The 20531-nt window shown below is 37.5% G+C and overlaps 1 protein-coding gene across 6 annotated transcripts in view; it reads left to right on the plus strand.

Annotated features, from left to right (window-relative positions):
* The window catches only part of adgrb1a (adhesion G protein-coupled receptor B1a), a 90100-nt gene that overhangs the window by 33279 nt on the left and 36290 nt on the right, over nt 1-20531 (plus strand). For 3 of the 6 annotated variants that reach the window (XM_084089451.1, XM_084089454.1, XM_084089455.1), the window contains exons 3-16: nt 4714-4872; nt 5635-5739; nt 6926-7093; nt 8658-8837; nt 9186-9515; nt 10591-10692; nt 10891-10997; nt 11081-11275; nt 11368-11436; nt 11973-12081; nt 13621-13764; nt 17629-17704; nt 18690-18792; nt 19529-19572. In XM_084089451.1, coding sequence (XP_083945577.1) covers nt 4714-4872; nt 5635-5739; nt 6926-7093; nt 8658-8837; nt 9186-9515; nt 10591-10692; nt 10891-10997; nt 11081-11275; nt 11368-11436; nt 11973-12081; nt 13621-13764; nt 17629-17704; nt 18690-18792; nt 19529-19572 — 1891 coding nt within the window. Of the gene's footprint in view, nt 1-4713; nt 4873-5105; nt 5181-5634; nt 5740-6925; nt 7094-8657; nt 8838-9185; nt 9516-10590; nt 10693-10890; nt 10998-11080; nt 11276-11367; nt 11437-11972; nt 12082-13620; nt 13765-17628; nt 17705-18689; nt 18793-19528; nt 19573-20531 lie in introns of all 6 variants that reach the window. The other 3 variants (XM_084089452.1, XM_084089456.1, XM_084089453.1) reach the window with 2 other exon arrangements.

The following is a 20531-nucleotide window of genomic DNA, read 5'->3' on the forward strand; positions in this document are numbered from 1 at the left end:
GCCCATCTGATCCTTTTAGTGAAGGTGTTTTTGATTCGAGCTAGATTTTTCCCCTTTTGTTCCTGCTGAGGAGAGGCATCCATCTTCGGAATTGAAACGTCGACTTCTCTGACCCGCACCTGCAACCAAAGAACATTCAACCAAACCCCTATTCATACCTCTGTCGTACTTTTGATCTGTTTATCTACTTGCGCATCAGTAAACAGTGTAGACTCTGAGCTCCCCACCTGACACAGTCAGTTATCCTGTAACGCATACACTCCACTGATGAGAAGTCACTGCTGTTGTCATTGTGTGAACATTGAAAGACAGAGCAGAAGTGGTTATCATCATCACTAAACAGGTATCACAGTCACCAGGATGAACCTATGAGATAGAGAGAGACCCAGGCCCATTGCTCATTAGTGAGCCAATGAGAGAACATGATTAATCACATGTCACCAGAGAAGACGACAACAGAACAAAATGTTTAATTGTGTTAAACATGCTTTGTGTCAGTCTGTGTGAATTTTGAGTAAATATCACTCGTTTTTGTTATTTAAAAAATTACATTATTAAAAAATAAAAACAATAATTGTGTTTTAATTGAGATTAATAGACAATCCACCACATATAATCTCATCTGAATGGTTGCCAGTTTTGAGAAATCAATTAGACTAAGGTAGTGTGCTGCAGCACTCTAATATTTTTTGGGAAGATGCATCTTATTGTTTGGAAACAATGGTCCAATCACTGCTTACTTTTTTCTAGACATCATATTGTAATTGGAATGTTGTTGGATTAAAAAAAATGCAGAATTTTTGTATTAACTTTATGGTGGTTCTGGGTAGATTATCTATAATTATGAAGACAGAACCTTATTTCTCTGTTTTTACAAAATATTCAGTTTGCAGCTACTTTCCATCTTTGAAATATATAAAGATCAAATAATAGGCCATGCTGGGAAGATAAGAAACTTAAAGTTAAGATGAATAAAAATACCCCTCTTCGTTTATTTGTAACCCCCACCCAAATCCCTTGCTTTATTATTATGAAAGCCTTATAAATGTATATTTTGTTTATCACGTTGAATAAGTAATAAGGCTGGTTTACTAACTTTATCCACTGCTATTCTAAGTGAATAATTAATTGTTCATAATAATTATTTATTATTATCTTTGACGTTGTCAGTCACACTCTCATTGGCTCATTAATAAGCAGTGTTTAATGAATAATAGCACGAAATATGCTACTTATAAAATGTATGTTTTAATATAAACGTGGACAATTTACTCATAAATGTATATTCAAAAAACATTATTAATAATATTACTTATTTTAATATAATAATATCCATCCATCCATTCTCCAATTCGCTTATCCTCTGTAGGGCCTGGGGCCTATAATAATATAATACTGATTTGTACTAAATGCGTGTATCGGTTTGCGTGGACCATTTTGGGCACTGCTGCGCAAGAGAGGAAAGATTATGTGAAGCGGCAAGGGTGCAAACCTAAGTTGTGTTTCCTGCCCCTGGAGTGAGGTTAATCAATGAGATGTGTAAGCACAGCTGTTCAAATATTTATTCTAAGCAGGATACTGACAGAAGAAGTGCACACACACAGAACAGTGGATTAGACCTGTGAGCTTCAGCCATCAGAGGGACAGTTAGAGACGGGCAGAGAAAAAAAAGAAAAAAAAAAGTTGTGAGATGATGGATGGCTCATTTCTTTTCGCTCAAACACTTTCAGAAGTCTTTCTGAAAGTCTTTCAGAAATCAGATTTTATCCATTTAATTTCTACATCAATAAGAAAAGACGTTAAAAGAAACTTTTTTAAAAGAGATCAGATAAGGTTTTTTTTTTTTTTTTAACCAAAATGTCAATTTAAAATATTCTTTATTTATTTATTTTTTAAATCAACTTTTTTCTTTTTGCTTGCATGCTCTTTTGTTGCCGGTGTGGATGCCAATGACGAGTAGCATCCTCTGGGTGTCAGCACTTCCCATGTTTCGCTATCCATCACTGATCCACAATCTGTGCATGAACAAAAACAATGCATGAAGTCAAATGTAGGGTGTAATTTAGATGTACTGACCGATCTTGGCTTGTAGCAGATATGCAAGGGCCTGTGGTGGGTCAGATTATGGTTAGATCTTATATTGATGATTTCAGATCACTGTCACTTGAGATGTTATTACACCATTGAGGGAAAGTGAAGGTCACTTTGGGGTTTTCGTAAGCCTTCCAACAAGATGATATTACTAATGGGCAGAATGATGTATATCCACACACTCATCCTTTGAAAAACAGGTGCATGCTGCAGCTGCAATTTGAAAAACAGGGAAAAAGACAGAATGATAGAGGAAGGGCTGATGAATAGAAAGAAACATCCGAGCAGAGGACGAATATGAGCGTTTAAAGATGACATAGCGTTTGCTGCAAAGAGTCTGGATGTAAGGAAGCTACCACCGAACAAGAGAAGCGCACTAAATTATTGAAAGCATAATAAAATGTCCTTGGGGATACAGAAAGAAAACACTACATTATTATGCCCCCCTTTTTCTCCTTCAGCCACTGATTATTGAGTCAAAAAAAGGTCGCAGTCTCCCATCGTTTTTCACAGAGAGAGAAAATCTTATCTCTAAATAGAGTATTTTTCCCCCCTATTTGGACTTTTTGACTTATTTGCTTTTCTAAAGATTGCTTGCCTTACGAATATTCTCACCATACTAATTCCAGCCATTTTCAGTGTTTAAAATAAGATTGAAGTTATTCAGCACAGAGGCTGAGAAGCTTATTTAAGACTGATTTTCAGGACTTACAGTTTCCCCTGGAGAAGGGATTGGTTAAGCGTGCTGTTTATGCCATGTGCGATTGGTTGATGAAGCCATCTGACTTGAAGCGTGATTGGTGGATGGGATTAATCAGGACAGCGGGCTGAGAGCCGTCCCGGTTAATTTTGCATGCGATTGTCACTTGCTGTGCAAGGAGGACATGTGATGCTAAATTCAAGGCCGTGGCACTGAAGATTAGAATCCGTTATGTTTTATCAGGTGAATGTGTATCGCACAACATGATGGATTTTTTGCAGACAAAGCCAATCTCAGCACCCCAAGTAAACAATTTGCCATTAATCGCTCATCCTGCTCAAACAAATAGATATTGATTCTGCTTTTCAGCACACGCTTGCTGGCAGATTTGTATCAGCGCTGCAGAAAAGGCATAAATTATTTTTATATCTGGCCTTTATGTAGCATAATGTATTAACTTGGGCTTTGCATGAGAGTTGTTTCGAGTGTAACAGTATAGGAAGGGGTCGGTTGATATTTAGGGTCAGTGATGTGGCACTGTTTTTTTGTTGTTGTTTTTTTTGCTTTTTTTCTTGCTTTATTAAGGTATTAAAAGATATGTTAAAATGCAATTCCTAATTTGTATCCATACAGTAGTGGCCAAAAGCTATGCCCGGGGGAGGGGATATTTGATTTTAGTGACCCTACAAGTTTGAATAAACCATCAAAATATGAGGAAAATAATTTATATATATATATATATATATATATATATATATATATATATATATATATATATTTAAATATTTTAAATATGAGGGAAGAACAAGACACCTAGGTATTTATCTTACAAAATAATTTGGCCAAAAAAAGGCAAAGTAGGTTTTATTTTACAATGCAAACAAATAAATAGAAAAACAAAAAATCTCACCAGTTCTCTCGTTTTTGCATGTGTTCATTATTTCATTAGCCTGGTCGAAAATTATGTCCACACAATTTGACTCCAAGCACAACTATGCTTACAAAATCTTGAACACATTTTTAATACTGTTTGACTAAAGGGTGAAGATGTCATTTTTCCTAGGCCGGACAATTTCAATACTTAAAATTGTTTGGAGGTGAATTAAAAATGTGTGTAGGTTCTATGTTGTCTGTTTTTTTGTAGTAAAAATGTCTCATTAAAAGGCTATAAATCTTAAATATAAATATAAATTCAATAAACATTCTACAGTATAAATTTAAATTCTATCAAGGCTATAAATTCTTATAAAATATTTTGTATTATTTATTATTATGAGTTTTTGAAAATACTCTAAATGTTTTTCAAAAATATGGAACTTGACACTTCATTTAAATGCATTTTTAGCATTTTTTTCATTTTTTTTTTTTAACTATTATTTTTCTTTTCAACATATACCATTGACCCTATTAACTGATCTTTACATTGTCTGTATATGGACACTCCCCATAGATGCCCAAATCTTCTGATGAACATTTTAAATATGGGCTGTATCTGATTCTTTTTCACTTTCATTTCAGTTCCCAGTTTCCTGGTAGAGCTGCACTGAGAGTAGAATTACATACCCTCCCCCGTACAATTGATTTGTGAGTAATTAAAAATGTCTGCAGTTGGACATGGTCCAGCTTCATGTTCTATTCATGCAGATTAATACATATTTGTCGGGGCCTCCGGGATCAGACAGGCAGCAATGTCTGCTATTAAACATTCATGAGGGAGCAGAACACAGGGACTCATATCCTACTGGTATTTATGGGTCCATTTCTACATCTTAGTGCCATCATAATGGATTACGAAATCAGAACATTATTGCTTAGCAGGGATGGAAATTTAATTTGTGTCATGGAAATTTATTAAGAAATGTCTTTTTCTTGGAAATTACACTCACATGGATTGTTCATGTCTGTGTGTGGGTTTAATACAGGTGGCTGGAGTGTTTGGGGCAACTGGGCAGAGTGCAGCAGTGAATGTGGGGGCGGAGTTCAGACGCGCACACGCACCTGTCAATCACCTCCCGAGGAGGCGTACCAGTGCGAAGGTGTTCTTGAAGAAGGTCGTCCCTGCAACTCTCAGTCGTGCATTGGTAAGTTCTACGCTCATACACAAATGCATGTGACCATTCGCACATCTACTTGTTCTCTTGCTTTCTCTCTCTATCACTATCTGACACCTCATTTTTTTACATTCCTCACATTTCACTTTAAAAAAAAAATGTTTCTGCTTCCTGTGTGATGTAATGATAGAGCAATAAGGATGATACAATGATAGACCAATGATAGAATGAGCGTTTTTGTGTGCTTTTCATTGGACCCATAGGCTACAGGCAGTATTCCTCTAAAGGCAAGGGTTTAAGTCCAGTGAAATACAAAGGAATGCAAGAGGCCATGCTTGGTAAGGGCGTCACTGACCAAGTCAGTATGAATGTGACTGTAGTGAGTAGATTTTCACTCAGTTCGGATGGAGGCCATGAGTAAACCCCACTCCATGGTCAAGGCCATCGGCTGCAGATGTCTTTACCTCGATTGTCTGTGTCTCTGTTCCGCATAGTCTGCTTATTTTTCATCTGCCATCCACTGCTCGCTCCATCTTGCCCTCTTTCAGCACACTTTTCGATGTTCAAAGCTCACGTTTCAAGGTCACGCAAACTCAGAAGTGTCCAAACTCTCACACAGTCTCATGTTCGCATGGAGAGTATCAAACCAAACACAGGTCCACTTCTCAGATATGTAACCTTAAACTTCACACAAAATCCCAAGCATGGCTGATGCTGGTTTAGATGTTCAGTTCGCACAGCACTGCCCGATCAGAAGTCGACTGTAGTTGCTAACCCCACCCCATCCTGCAGGCAAAGGCAGACTTGGCACTCGTAGCCAATCCCTGCGCTCGGTGGACAGCCGTAAACGAGAGGACTCTGATAAGACCCGCAGTGGACAGCAGTCTTCCCAAACAGGTAAGAAGACAGGTGGCATCAGCCTCCACTTCAGCTTGGGGTCACACGCATACACACACTTGCAACCGTTTCACTCACTAGTTCACATACAGGGGAGTAGACTGGATGCGTATGTGGCTTTGGCCTTGTTTTTTTATGCTGCTGTCCTTGTGATTTAAGTTTTGTTTGTCTTTGTCATGTGTATTATGGCATGGTTCATGGCAGAACATCGTGATATCCATGAATCATGGACACCATTGCTTACAAGGAAGATAAAAGAGTTTTGAAAGGGTCGTAACCCCGTATTATGAAACAACCAAGAACAAGGGGGTGGTGAAGCTTGATTTGCATGCTTTAATATAAAATAAATATTGGGCTACTAATAATGATGTAATCCCTTGTATTTTGTCTTTTCTTTGTGAGTACTGCATGAATTTGTCATATTTATCATATAAAAATGTATCAAATTATCATATTTACAGTTACCACCAATATGAGTAACTGTTCAAAATGAATGTCATTTTCCTCTATGAATGCTTATAAAAACTTAGCTAATCAGAAATTGTGTTTTAATAAATTGTGCATGGTTTTACCATTTTTTATTTACTTTTGGAAGGAGATGGTAACAACTACTGTAAATGCATATTGTTTAGTATGCCTATGCAGGGTATTAGTATGGAAACTTATCATTTTAATGCCTCTAATGTTGTCAGAATTAGATTAAATCTTTTCCTCCTTATCAGTTTTCGTTTTGACATTCAATATCATTCTATTGGACATTCTTGATTCTCCATTTCCACTGGATGGTAATTATAGCCTAACTCTTCCTGTTGGATTGCCATGACAGCCCATATTATCTATTGGAATGTCAGGATAGCCAAGTGTTTCCAATTGGACATTTAATATCTTCACATTTCTTTGGGATTACACATGATTCCTTGGCTTTCCCAGTTGCTCAGATATTAAAGTCTGATCAATTGGACAGCCTTGTGAAATCCTTGTATAGATGGCTGACCTACATATCCTAAAACTAAAAGCATAAAATGAAATGCTGAGAATATGGAATCAGCAATGAAATTATTTAAGCCTCCCCTGTTAGATGAGGTGGCTAATCCCGCATGTTAATTAGTTTTGGCCCTTTTCCTACCCTTTCCTCCGCACCTTACCCCATCCCATCCCCGCCCCCACTTCCCCCCGTCCCTCTCAGTGGATCCTCCGTCGGGTGAGGAGTGGTCTGCGTGGAGCGTGTGTTCGGCCACGTGCGGTGAGGGCTGGCAGAGCCGCACACGCTTCTGCGTCTCCGTGTCGTACAGCACGCAGTGCAGCGGGCCGCTGCGCGAACAGAGACCCTGCAATAACACTGCTGTGTGTCCAGGTAAGCACAGCCCACCTCAGGCCTCTCCTCACCCCACCATTGTCCTTATCCACCTCCCATCTCCCATCTCCCTACACTCAGGTCCATTAGCTTTGCCACTCACCTTCCAGTCGCTGCCCATCTGAGACTAACTCTTCCTGGGCTTCATGTATGGCTACTCCCCTCTAAACCTTGGATCCTGGAGAGCCGTGGTAAGATGGTAATGGGTTTAAGTGCAGCATTATCAGCTAAATCCCTTTAGTTCCCACTGCATGTATGGTGGTCTCTCTCAGTCTCTTTTCATTCCACCATTTCAGCATCTCAGGGGGACATATAAACATGTTATTCAGTTAAAAACACGTGTATAGCCAAGCACAATGTTGTATTAAGTCCTAATCATTTTATGCAGGAATAAAATGAATGTTTTTCACTTTAACATTCAGAACTTGCAACTGCAAATTATAGTAGTCTTTAAACACTAAAGGCCCATTCACACCAAGAACGATAACTATAAAGATAACTATATTAGTGTCCACACCAGCGGACAATATCGTTCTGTTTATCCTAAGCACGTGCTTGTCTGCCACTTTATATGCTCAAGCTCGTTACAGCAGGATGGATTCTGATTGGCTGTCTGTAAAAAAAAAAGATCGTTCATCAGCTGGATAAAATCGTGCTGAAAGTGATTCCATCGATGTTGTTTCTCTGTGCCGTTATTGTTGTAGCTGTGGTGAGAACTTTGCTATTCTTTAATATTGAGAACGATTTATAGAACTAAATCTTTATCGTTATCTTTATAGCTATCGTCCTTGGTGTGAATGGGCCTTAAGAGTTCCATGTATATTTGTGTTTTACATCCCCTGTAATTCTCTGTTCACACTGACTGCTGTTTTGTGCTGTATTGTTGGTTGCTAGTAGCAAAGTCCCTTTGGAACGAAAGTAAGTTCACTTGATGGCCGTATTTGCAAGGCCTTCGTCCATGCTAAAAACTCACATTTAAATAACACATTTTAACACAGTCGGGACTACTAGAGCCGCCATATTGTTTGTTGCAGTTTCTCCAGTACATAGCAATACAAGTGAACCATTTTGTCTTTTCTAGTAGGTATTCCTTTCGCAACATTATTGGTTGGCTACGTAAATGGCTATAGCTTCAGAATATCTGATCACAAATGTGATGTATTGTGAAATCGTGAAATTGTGATGTAAAAAATAATAATTATGTTCTTCTGCTTGGATAGGGAATCAGATTTCTTGCTGCTAAAAAATGGGAGTGGAAAATATTCGTAAAATTGCAGCAATACAAGATTTACAACGATCAATGCATACTGCTCAATGTGCTCCAATGTCTTAACTTCTATTGGTAGTCGCCCCATTACTTCGCCTCTCATTATACGTTTCTCAACTTTATTTCATCCCAAACGGTCACTCATGACATCGGGAAATCTTCAACTCCCATTGAAAATAAATCAATTAAAATAAATGCAGATCGTTGTCAGTGTGAACCCCTCTTTATTTTTCCTCTAGTGCGTGTGTGTGTGTGTGTTATCGAGGTGCGTTTTTCTCTCTATAAATCATACCCTAGCCGCTCTGATTGCAGTGCACGGGGCATGGGATGAGTGGTCTCCATGGAGCTTGTGTTCTTCAACGTGCGGCCGCGGCTACAGGGACCGCACTCGCTCCTGCAAGCCACCGCAGTTCGGAGGAAACCCCTGTGAGGGTCCGGAGAAACAGACCAAATTCTGCAACATTGCTGTATGCCCAGGTGATCTTTGGGTCTTTGAATACATACTGCCTCATACAGATTTAATGACAACTTCCATCAAGGAGCACAATTAAAGCCTAATGTGAGGCACTGTAGGAGAAGGAGATTGAAAGGAACCACTGTGAAGTTCATAGCAAATGATGGTGATTCACTACGGATTGAACTAGAGTTTGGCAACCCAAAGCTCTTCTTCCTTTCCCCTGCAAAATACTGTATATTTCAATAATGTCCCTTTATCACATTCCACTCTCAATCCCTCACTTTTGTCTACCTAATGTTGCTTTGTATCCTCTATATTCAGAATAATCTTTAGTGTCTTCTTCTGAGTTCATGTCTTTTCCTCTGTAGTGGATGGAGTGTGGAATGAGTGGTCCATCTGGAGTTCCTGTTCCTCGTCCTGTTCGAATGGAACAATGAAGCGCACTCGGGAATGTAACGGGCCCTCGTACGGGGGCCTAGAGTGTCAGGGCGAGTGGCGTCAGACACGTGATTGTTTCCTCAGAGAGTGTCCTGTGGATGGCCAATGGCAACTCTGGAGCTCTTGGGCTGGTTGTACCAAAACTTGTGGTGGAGGAAGCCAGCAGAGACAGAGGGTGTGTCATGGGCCCTTTTTTGGAGGGGAGCAATGCCCAGGGGACAGAGAGGAAGTTAAACGTTGCAATGAGAAGAGGTGTCCAGGTGAGACGATCAAGTGGTTGTAGCCAAAATTCATTGGGCAATATACTGGTAGACACAATAAACTGGTAGAAATTTGATAACTGGTATACATTTTGAATCATCGTCTATCATGGTAATGCTCATGTGGCGTTGCAGATTTGTGGCGTCACAGAAGTTTATCATTTTCATGTATTTTTAAATTTTTCCACTTTAAATGATTTTGAACTGATGTGAAAGAGGTCTCAATTCAGTTTTCTGTGTACACGCTTCAGGTTCTGTCAGAACAGCATGCAAATACCAACTTGAGACCTCTTCAGCATCTTATTGTGCTGTTAGTTCTTTTTTGTGATTTATTGCACTCAAACGGTCAAATACACACAAAGTTATGTCAAAATGGTGTCTTAATTGAATGTTAAAAAATGTTGGAAGGAATTCAGAAGTGTGTCAATATATTACATTGATGCATTAGGTCTTAAAGTGACAGAAGCCTAATTAACCTGCTGCTGTCTGTGTCCTGTTAAATAACAAAAGAAAAAGAGAAAATCACTGTATACCCTTTGTAGATTTAATAAGAATCACTGTTCATTTCATACAGTGAAGACTATGCAGTGTTTGATTTTACATCTGATATCATTTCTGTAGCATTTCTTACTTTTGACCTACATGAAAAGCTAAAAGCACATTCATTTATATGTTTGCCTATTGTGTTTATTTGTCCTATTTATTTGCATATAATTAATTTCATTGATCTTATTTCATTACTGATGGTTTATGTGTCTTCAACTTAATTAAGAACATTTTACTTATATTGGTTGGGCTAGTAATGGTTTTTGCTGTGATATTAAAATCAAAAATTGTGAAATTTAATTGCATATAAAATGGTGGCATTGTAACAATCTTATTCCCAGAAAAAATATAACCATTAACATATCGCCCACCCCTGTTTTTTCACTCTTTATGGACTTAAAGTTCCTTTAGAAACAACGATGTTCCATTGCTGTAACTTATTTTTTGTTTTGTTCACATTTGAAAGACCTCAAGTTTTTGCGGGATTGATTGGGATATTTTGTCTTTTCTGACTTGTGGTTTTGTGCAGAGCCGCATGAGATTTGTGAAGAGGAGAATTTCTCAAACGTAGTGTGGAAGAAAACACCTTCAGGGGACACGGCGGCTGTCCGCTGCCCTCCGAATGCTGTAGGTAAGACATGACTCATGCAAACACAAATAATGGAATAACTTTCTAAACCGTTCCTTAATGTTGTAGACAGACATTTTTAGGTCCACGGACAGCTCCAGAAGCTGGAAACAAGGAAACAAGCAAAACAACATGTAGCATACAGTTTTTAACCAATCCTTGTTCAAGATATGGTTATGACAAACCATTTCTGTTATGCAGGACTAATTCTTCGGCGATGTTCGTTGGACGATGAGGGCAATGCATACTGGGAGAACCCGACTTACATGAAGTGTGTCTCGAATGATTACCGAAGTATCCAAACACTGGTTGGTGATCTCCAAACTAAACCCTAGCTAGGCTAACACCAGAAGTGTCTCCAAAGCTAAGGTTGGTTTTGCTCCTTCTCCAGACCAGAGATCACCTTTCCAAGGCTCAACGAGGGCTTGTGGGCGATGGGGTCTCTGAAGTCATGACAAAGCTGAGGGTGACGTCCAGTGATGGAACAAGCTACAGTGGAGACCTTCTGGCTATCATAGATGTACTGAAAAACATGACGGAGATATTTAGGAAGCCCCACTACAGCCCCAGTAATACAGACATGAGAGTTAGTGGAGCGTTATTTACTTAGTTCCAAATAAAGGACCATTTTGATCCAGATTGACCCTGAATGTTTCTTTCATGTGGTTTTGTTCGCAGAATTTTGTGCAGTCAGTGAGTAACTTACTGATGGAGGAAAACAGGGAAAGGTGGGAGGAAGCACAACTGGTGAGTCAGCCTTCACGCTCTTTCCTCTCTATCTCCATGTCTCTGTCATTCATTCATTCATTCATTCATTCATTCATTCATTCATTCATTCATTAATTCATTATTTCATTATTTCATTCATTCATTCATTTTTTCACTAACTCAATCATCATGCACTCATTCTGTCTTTCTAATGTTGGTATTGTCTCACTCTCTTTCACTTAGTAATTATGTGAGTTTCAGCTGGTTCTAAAGGTGATTAATTGGCTAATTCTCTTCTCTTCACTGCACATCTTTCTTTCAGCTGTTTGTCTCCTGCTGTTTAGTTAGATCATTAGTTAGTTTACAATTTATGTCTTAACACAAGCTTCAGTTTACATTCTGAAGGAAGGATATCATTAGGCTTGTAGAGCGGCAAAACTGCATGATTATGGTTATTTTTAGATAAATATATAATTACTTTGTTCAAAAATATTTAAAATGAACTTACAGAATCTCACAGTGAAAGAAGAGCTAACAAACATTTTAACATTCAGCTCTGTTTTCCTTTCTGACAGCTGGGGCCCAATGTTAAGGAGCTTTTTCGTCTAGTGGAGGACTTTGTGGACGTCATTAGTCTCCGCATGAAGGACTTCCAGGATACTTATGAGGTCACCGACAATCTGGGTCAGTTTCCGCTGACATTTACCTCGGTTTACACCCCTGCAATAATTTCAGAGGATGGTGGTCATGTACTTTAGGGGTTGAATATTTGTGCTGGCAGCCTAGAAGTTGCAGCTACAAACCCAAGAAAGAACTGGAGATTTGCAAGAGGCTAATTAAAAGTATACAAGTGTATAACGTTTAACATCATTATAGGCTTTTGATGGTACTGAAATAGATGACCAACTGACATCCCCCAACTCTATTACTGACATACACCTTGAACAGTTTCACACTTATCTGAAAGCAGTGATACACAATAACTATGTGTAGATCTAGACATTTCTGTAGCTTTCGAATCACACTCTAAACCACGCACATCTCTCCTGCACAAGGAAGACTCTGGTTTACTCAGCCCCCAGGTTCGCAAGAACAGAGGGAAGATGAACCGCCATGGTCATACAGTACGTTGTGGGCCGCAGCTGTAGAGTTTAAAAGGAGGTGTGAGGGGCGGTATTAGGTTCTGTTTACCTCTGAATCACTGAGCTGCCTATGAGCTCTGATTGTCCCATAGTGCCAACACCTGTCCTACAGCAATGACCTATCAGTCCCACACATAGCTTTGAGGCACAAAGACATATATACGTAACAGCACACATTCATCAACAGACTGGAATAGAACTGTGTCATGAGGGATAGTTAGTAACAGTTAGCGCACACACCCATTGAGGCTTGGTTCTAGTGTGGGAGGGCAAGTTCAATTCATTTTCGCTCTTATTCTCAAAACAATTAATGTTTACTCCACACAAAACTATTTGATGTTTTTTCAGAGCTAAAGTCTAGCGGATATGTTCTAGATAGAATATAATTTAAAAGTTTGGGGTCAATATGATTTTTTAAATGGTTTTCTAAGAAGTTTTTGGTGCTAAGAACCAGCATAGGTTCTAGTTTGACCTGCACTGCAAGACGATCTCATTCAAAATATGTCTTTGTCAATAAAAATTTGGAAAAATGTCATGTCCAACATGTCATTATATCAGCCCGGTATCTTGTTTACACAATTTCTGAGGCTGAGAATTAATTAGTTGGTTACTTGGTTGTTTGGTTAGTTGAGAAACACAAGCAAAGCAAATATCTGAGTAAATCAGTCGTAAAACCATTTGTATGTTAATTGTTCCATTACATTGAATGTAATAACTTTCAATGTATAATAAACAATTGTTCAACCATAAAGTACAAATGGCTTTATGAAACATTTATTTCACAGATTTTTTTTTTTTTTTTTTGAGTTTCAAAAATAAATAAATAAATGAGTTTTTAAATGGGTATTGTAAATTCTTTCTGTGTTTGGAATGTGGTCAGTGTGATATGGTACAGATAATATGACTGGCAGAAGAAGGCTGAGATCATAAGAGAATGAAAGAGTTTGAGCCGAGAGAGTTTGTATGGCGGAGTCGTCTGACAGCATGACACTTTCTCTAGCTGAGATGTGATCGCTGTGCAATGAGTCAGGATATTGGTGTTGCCATGGATCTTACAGTTCCCTCTGGATTCTTCCTCTAGTGTTGAGTATTCAGAAGAGGCCTGTCATGGGAAATGCAGATATCACTTTCCCAATGAAAGGATGGAGGGGGATGGTGGACTGGGCTCGCAACACTGAGGACAGAGTCAGAGTGGCTAAAAACATCCTGGTCACTGGAAATCCAGGTACGAAACACACAATCTTACACGACTGCACACACATATGCTTGTAACCACAGTGGTCTAGTGGTACGTATGCTACAGATACAATGAGCCGTGGTGCTCATATGGGAAGCAGGTTTGAATCTGGCCTGCTTTTTGTTCATTATGAAATCCATTTTATTTTTTTCTTAAATTCTGTGCTTTGCGTTTTTAATCGGAAAACAATTTATCATTCTTTTATTGTAACCAAATGAAAAGTAAAATTAAATTAAATTAAAACTTGAATGTAAAAATCTCTTCATTATGATATTCCTTATAATAATAATAATCGAACATCAATATTGTTATTATTACTTCCAGAAGTACACTTTACTATATTATAGTTATATATTTCTATCATTATTTTTTAGTTAAACTTTTATTTTGGCAGATTGTCATAAAGATCTTTGCGTTTTGACATGCCACAAGTTTATTTCATTTTTCCAAATGAAATGGTGAAATGCTTGTCCCAAATCCCAAAGCAGCTCTGGAGATAAAGTTCACGTGGAGTGTCCTCATAATATAGTAAGATGGCAGACACTGAAAACACCATGAGTGTGTTTGAGTATGTGGTAGATGCCGCTTATTCACTCAGAGACGCACCAATCAGATTACATTAAAATAGCAGTCCTTTTTGCTGTTTAATAATTTCAGACGGTAGTTCACATCACAATTTGATTAATTTAACAGTGTTACTTTTGATTTAGTAATCCAAAATTTGCCAAATTCTGTGACATTTAACAGTATACAGTAAAATCCATTTTTTATACCGGTATTCCCATTCCCTTTTTTTCTTGCTGAATAATTTCATGTCTCTTCTCTGCTGTTTTTGCTTGTAAAACAGTACAAAACCTGGTTCATTAACAAATCTTTGTGTTTGTTTGAGGGTTTTTTCCATTCCTTTGTTTGAGAGCATATTGCTGTAGGCTGATCAATCCTTGCCATGTCCGACTTTACAGGCCATTAAAGAAGCTCCTTCCCCCCGCGAGTATACTAATAGAGGAGTTGCTACTTAATCAGGAGTCGGCAGGAGCCAATCAGGCACAATTAGGTTTAATTCCCCTTCCCATTGGGAGATCTGTTGCCATGCCACCAGCGGTGGATTGACAGGTCATCAAGCTTTGGACATGCTGTGATGAGCTTTTATATTAAAGATGCTTTAGAATGAGGCGAATGAGAGAGGGATTTGACGGATTGAATCCAATGAAACACATTCTCACAGAGTGAACGAAACACTTTCATCAGGATCTGCTCTTATTTAGTTGGTCAAACAAGATGTCTCACTCACTCATTCAGTGAAGAGGTGTGTTCGTTTAGTAGGTCTAACCAATAATATGTGCCTTCACAGCCTTTACTTGACTGCTATCGGTTCTATAGTCAGTCTTTAAAGGCATCAAAGCAGTGAATAAAAATAAATATGAGTATGATTCGTGCACCTAATGAAAAAAACACTATTTACTGTAAGTCTGCATGAAATGAAAACTCACCCTATATATTTTCTAAATGCATTTTATATATCTTATTGTCTATCTTATATATATCTTATATCTTATCCGTGCATGTTTCATTTTTTTTTTAAAAATTCAACCTCATAATGCTTATTCAAATGATCATAAATGAAATCTGTTACACTCAGATGTACACCACAATATGGAAGAAAAGATTTGTCGCTTCTTCCATTTCATCACTTCTTTAAGTTGATACAACTTAAAAATTGAGTTACTCAGTAACTCAGGTAAATCTAATTCATCTAAATGGTTAATTGTTGTTTGTTATTATTTTAAATTGAACTAAATTAAGTAAAGTTCTTGTGTGTACGTAAAATATTATGTAAAAAGAAAATCTAAGTTGTAAATAAAGCAAATATTATTGAAATACATTTGAAAAGAAAATAATATTTTAGTCTTTACTTCAAAATGCCATGTTTAATTGTATGCGTTATTTGCCGTTTTGTGATTATTGTGAAATTTACTAGCAATTTCTGAAAAAAATTTAACATTTTTGAAACATCATTTTTCTTCAGTTCTTCTTACCATAAAACACGAAAATCACTAGCTTAATATGAAGTTTTTACACAGTGTACATTCCTCTAGTACTCTCTGTTATACGTAAATGCCCCCTCGGGTCTCATCTGTTTCCATTATTGTGGCTTTGGCATATTAGTCGGAGGGGAAGAGGGGTGGGCAAGCAAAAATTCAATTACCCTGAGGGTGCTCAAAACTGTCATGCCCCCAGCCCCTGTCCCCCTCCATCAGTCTGTGTTCTTGCCAATGGGACCTCAGCTGCAGTCCTGGAGCTGTGGCCTCTGTCTGCCGCCTGGCACCACAGACTCTCTCTCTTTCTTCCCCCTACAGCGCATGCCAGCCTGCCACATGTTTTGGCATGAGCTGGAGCAGTGTACAGTAGCTACAGACCAGATGGACTTCATGTGTATGCATGCGTGTGTGTGTGTGTGTGTGTGTGTGTGTGTGTGTGTGTGTGTGTGTGTGTGTGTGTGTGTGTGTGTGTGTTCATTATTTCAGGGGATTCTACTCCATGCTGTTCACTGACAGTGATGCAGTGCGAGTGTGACAGAGGCTGGACCGCTGCCCTTTACCCTCACACTTGCCTTTTTAACTTGCATCAGTCTCTTCATTAGCACAGGGAATATCACCTTGTCATTACGATACAACCATGATTTGCTATATATAAATTGCTGTTCAAAAGTTTAGTAAGTTTGGTAAGATTTTTTTAAATGTTTTTGAAAGCCGTCTCTTATGCTCACCAATGTTGCATTTGTGTGATCATAAAAACATTAATATTGTGAAATATAATTGCAATTCAAAACAACTGTTCATTATTTTCTATTATATTTTAAATTGTATGGTATCCATGTGATTTCATGTCACAGGCGCTGGTTGCAGCTAAAAGGAAGGTGGGCAGGATCTAGGTCTTTAATTAGAAATAAACTCAAATCTTTACACAACATTCAGGAATCACATGGGACTTGAACAGAACAACCAACTTAGTAATGACAATAACAGACAACTAGACAGGACTAAACACAGGGCTTAATACACAGAAAACAGAGGGACTAATGAGACCGATGAACAAGACACACCTGAACAGAACTAACTCAATCAGTAACCAAGGAGACAAACAGGCAAGGAGGAAGATAACTGCTAACAAACAAAGGAGGAAAACTAATTAACAAACTGACAGAAAATGAATACAAACTCTCAAACATGACATTTCAACAATGAATTTTCAGCAGTCTTCAGTGTAATGTGATCCTTCAGAAATCAGATTTTTTTTTTTATTATTATTAATGTTAATAACAGATGTGCTGCCTAATATTTTTGTGAAAACTGAGATAAAAAAAATCAAGCTCTTTTGATGAATAGAAAGTTAAAAAAAAAAAAATAATAATAATAATATATATATATATATATATTGTACAATTATAAATTACTTTACTGTTAACTATAATCAATTAAATGCACCCTTGCTGAATACAAGTGGTTTCCATCCATCCATCCATTCATCCAATTTAAATAGAGATTTAAAATGCAGATTAAAGTGGATTCTATGCACATTTGTGTGTGTGTGATACACATATGTTAAGTGCTTAGTCATGTTGGCCAACTCATACGGTGAGGAGTTGGAGGCAACCATGCAATCTCAGCTATACAGTCCTGCAGTTACATTACAGGCCTCTAAATGAAGGGTTTGATAACACACAAATCAAGGATATATCTCAATGACCTCATCTTTAATAGCATTTCTTTCCCAAATCCCTCTGCTTTATGGCTACTTATTTCACAGGACCTGAATTAACATATCTGTTTTTTGTATGTGTTTGTGCTATAGATGAAGACGACGCATCAGCATTTGTGGCTGGCATCGTACTGTACAGAAACTTGGGCAGTATTCTCTCTCTACAGAGGTGAGACTTTGTGCATTTCAAATTGGATTCTCTAATTTTACATAAATTGGTAGCACACAAAGTAAGACTGCCTTTTTGATATTGTTTGTTTAGGCTGCATATGCTTTAGCTGCACCATGTTATTAGTTGTTTTTATTTTTCTAGTTACAGCATTATTTAAGCTAAAGTAGCATCATTTTTAATACCATTGTTGTCAGATTTTATATTTTATTTATCTTGACAAACATTGTTGGAGCTTTTATTTTTTCCACAATTCAAGCAGATAGAAGCTATACTTGTATGCCTATCACCAAGTGAACTGAATATTTTAAAAATGATTTACAGTAGCATCATTTACATCATCTTACTCACCCTTGTGTCGCTCCAAACATTCACGACTTTCTGTATTCTACAGGACACAGAAGAAGATATTTAAATAATGTTTTTTCTTTACTATATTGTTTTTCTTGAATATTTTATAGAATGCACAATTTTCATTTTTGGGTGAACTATTATTCCTTTGAAGGGACTTCACACAAAGTGTCTCTTTTCATAAAAAATTCATGAAAACACACTTTGCCTTGTAATATTATATAGCCTTTCTGAATAGCTGAAAAATGTCTACATTTATTTAAATGTATTTAAAATTCAGCAGAAAGGTTAGTACTTTTTGTTCTTTATTCTAAACTGACTGCAGTCCTCATTTCTTGAAATGTGATTTTGAAACAGATATCTTGTGACACAAACACTTTTTGTTATTTTGTATGGATCAAAACGTGTATGACTGTAGTATATGGATAAATGTGTACAGTATATGTTGTTATTAGCTAATGGCATGTACATTTACAACATCACGAAGTGAGACAGTGCACAGTGAAGAGTCTCATGTGTCACACGGGAAAGTGGCAGCTTCTCTGAAGGCCATGACCTCCATTCTTCTTCCCCCACTGTTTTTTGCAGTCCTCCTCATGTTTTCTCTCATCTTCCTTTTTTTTCTTCTTCACAGAAATAGCACAGTGCTGAACTCCAAGATGATCTCTGTGACAATCAAACCCACTCCCAATACTCTATCAACTCCTCTAGAGATTGAGTTCTCACACCTTTACAATGTAAGTCAGCCTGCCCTTTAAACCCATATGTTGCACCCAATGGGATCATTTTCTAATAATATTCAAACTAGGCTAGACTAGAAAACTGTCACTCTGACGCATTAAAATGAATTCATTTTTTATTTGATTTTTTGTGTAATTCTTCACATAGAGGAATTTTTCCCTCACATACTGTAGGATGATTTTAAAAATGCTTATTAGAAACATTCATTCTAGTTTTAAAGGTTAGATTATAATAGCTTTAGCTTATAAAATTGTTAATAGTGTTTAGTCATTTACCAGAATTCCACTATTTTGGGAAAAGACGATTATTTTTTAATTATTTTTATTTAGGTTTGTGTTTATGTGTAAATAAAAATGGTTAAAATCACTGTCCTCAATACTGCTGTCATTATCATTCTGCCAAGTTTTTCTTTTTCTTTTTAGAATTAACTTAATTGACTTTGGCTCCAACTTTTTTGCCAAAAAAAAGAAAAAGAAAAAAGATTACCATCACATATCATTAGCATCACACACGGCATCAAAAAGTCCACTTGAAAGCTGATGGTAATGATCAGATCTTTATCGCAGGAGATGTAAAAACTGTTTTAAATGAAAAATGGTTTGAAGAAGCTTCATATTTTAAGATTTCAGGTGGTCAAAAGTGCCTCTAATTGAAGAATCACCAATATATATTTGCAAGGCAAAATCACAAGGTGACATTCTTCTCTCTCTCGCCCTCTTACTCTCTCCACAGGGTACCACAAACCAAACCTGCATTTCCTGGGATGAGAATGACAGGTGAGAACCCGGTTATTGATTTAATTCTGTTTCGCTGTCTGCTGAGCTTTTGCAAGGAGTCTTCAGTCACAGTAGGTGTATTTCCCTTTAGGAGGGGTGTGTTGATAAAGGGTTAGAGACAACGTGCTGTTAAAGAATGTTAAAATGTTGATGGAACGTTGGTGACAGGGGATTCTGAACGCTGCAGATAACTGATCTTGAGATGACCCGGCTTTGACTCCACTTTGACACCGGATGATTGTCGCACGCAACGCTCCTTCTGTACTTTAAACATCAGCAGCAATTATGGAAATCACACATCCATTTTAAGCAGAGAAGAGAGACACAAAGCAAGCTACAGTGAAAAGCAGTTAGAAAGAGGAGAAAGAGTGAAAGAGACAAGAAGGGTCTGCCTGTGACGTCACATGCGCTCTCTGTAAAAGAACGGAATTACGTCGCAAAGATAATGTTGTTGGAATGTTAACAAAAGGAATTTTTATGGATGTAGACATTTTATTTTTCTATTTATGTTGTCTTATTTATATATGATACAGCTAGTGTTGTTTATGTCACAAAAAAGTGTTAGACAGCCAGTGTCATATCCAACGCTATCTCACGACCAATTCGTACGAGTGATTAAAAGGTGGCTAATTCGTGCGATTTGTCTAGACCCACGTGATGGTTTAGGGGTGGGGTCAGGGGTAGGTCATTCGTACGAATTCATACGAATTTGGCAACTCGTAAAATATGTACGAATTAGCAACATCATAAAAGATCGGGTTGTCATAAACCATATTAAAACTATTTTTAGAATAATTTAAGACCAACTTGTGTTTTCGTGTTATTGACTTGGAAATACATTACAAAACTGTTCAGTTTGTTAGTGCATTAGGTATTATGAACCAACAAGGAACAACAATTTTTTACAGCATCTATTAATATAGAATGGTGTTTATTTATAGATATACAATTGCTCATAT

The sequence above is a fragment of the Abramis brama genome (assembly GCF_963993115.1).
Source record: "Abramis brama genome assembly, chromosome: 17".
NCBI lineage: Eukaryota > Metazoa > Chordata > Actinopteri > Cypriniformes > Leuciscidae > Abramis > Abramis brama.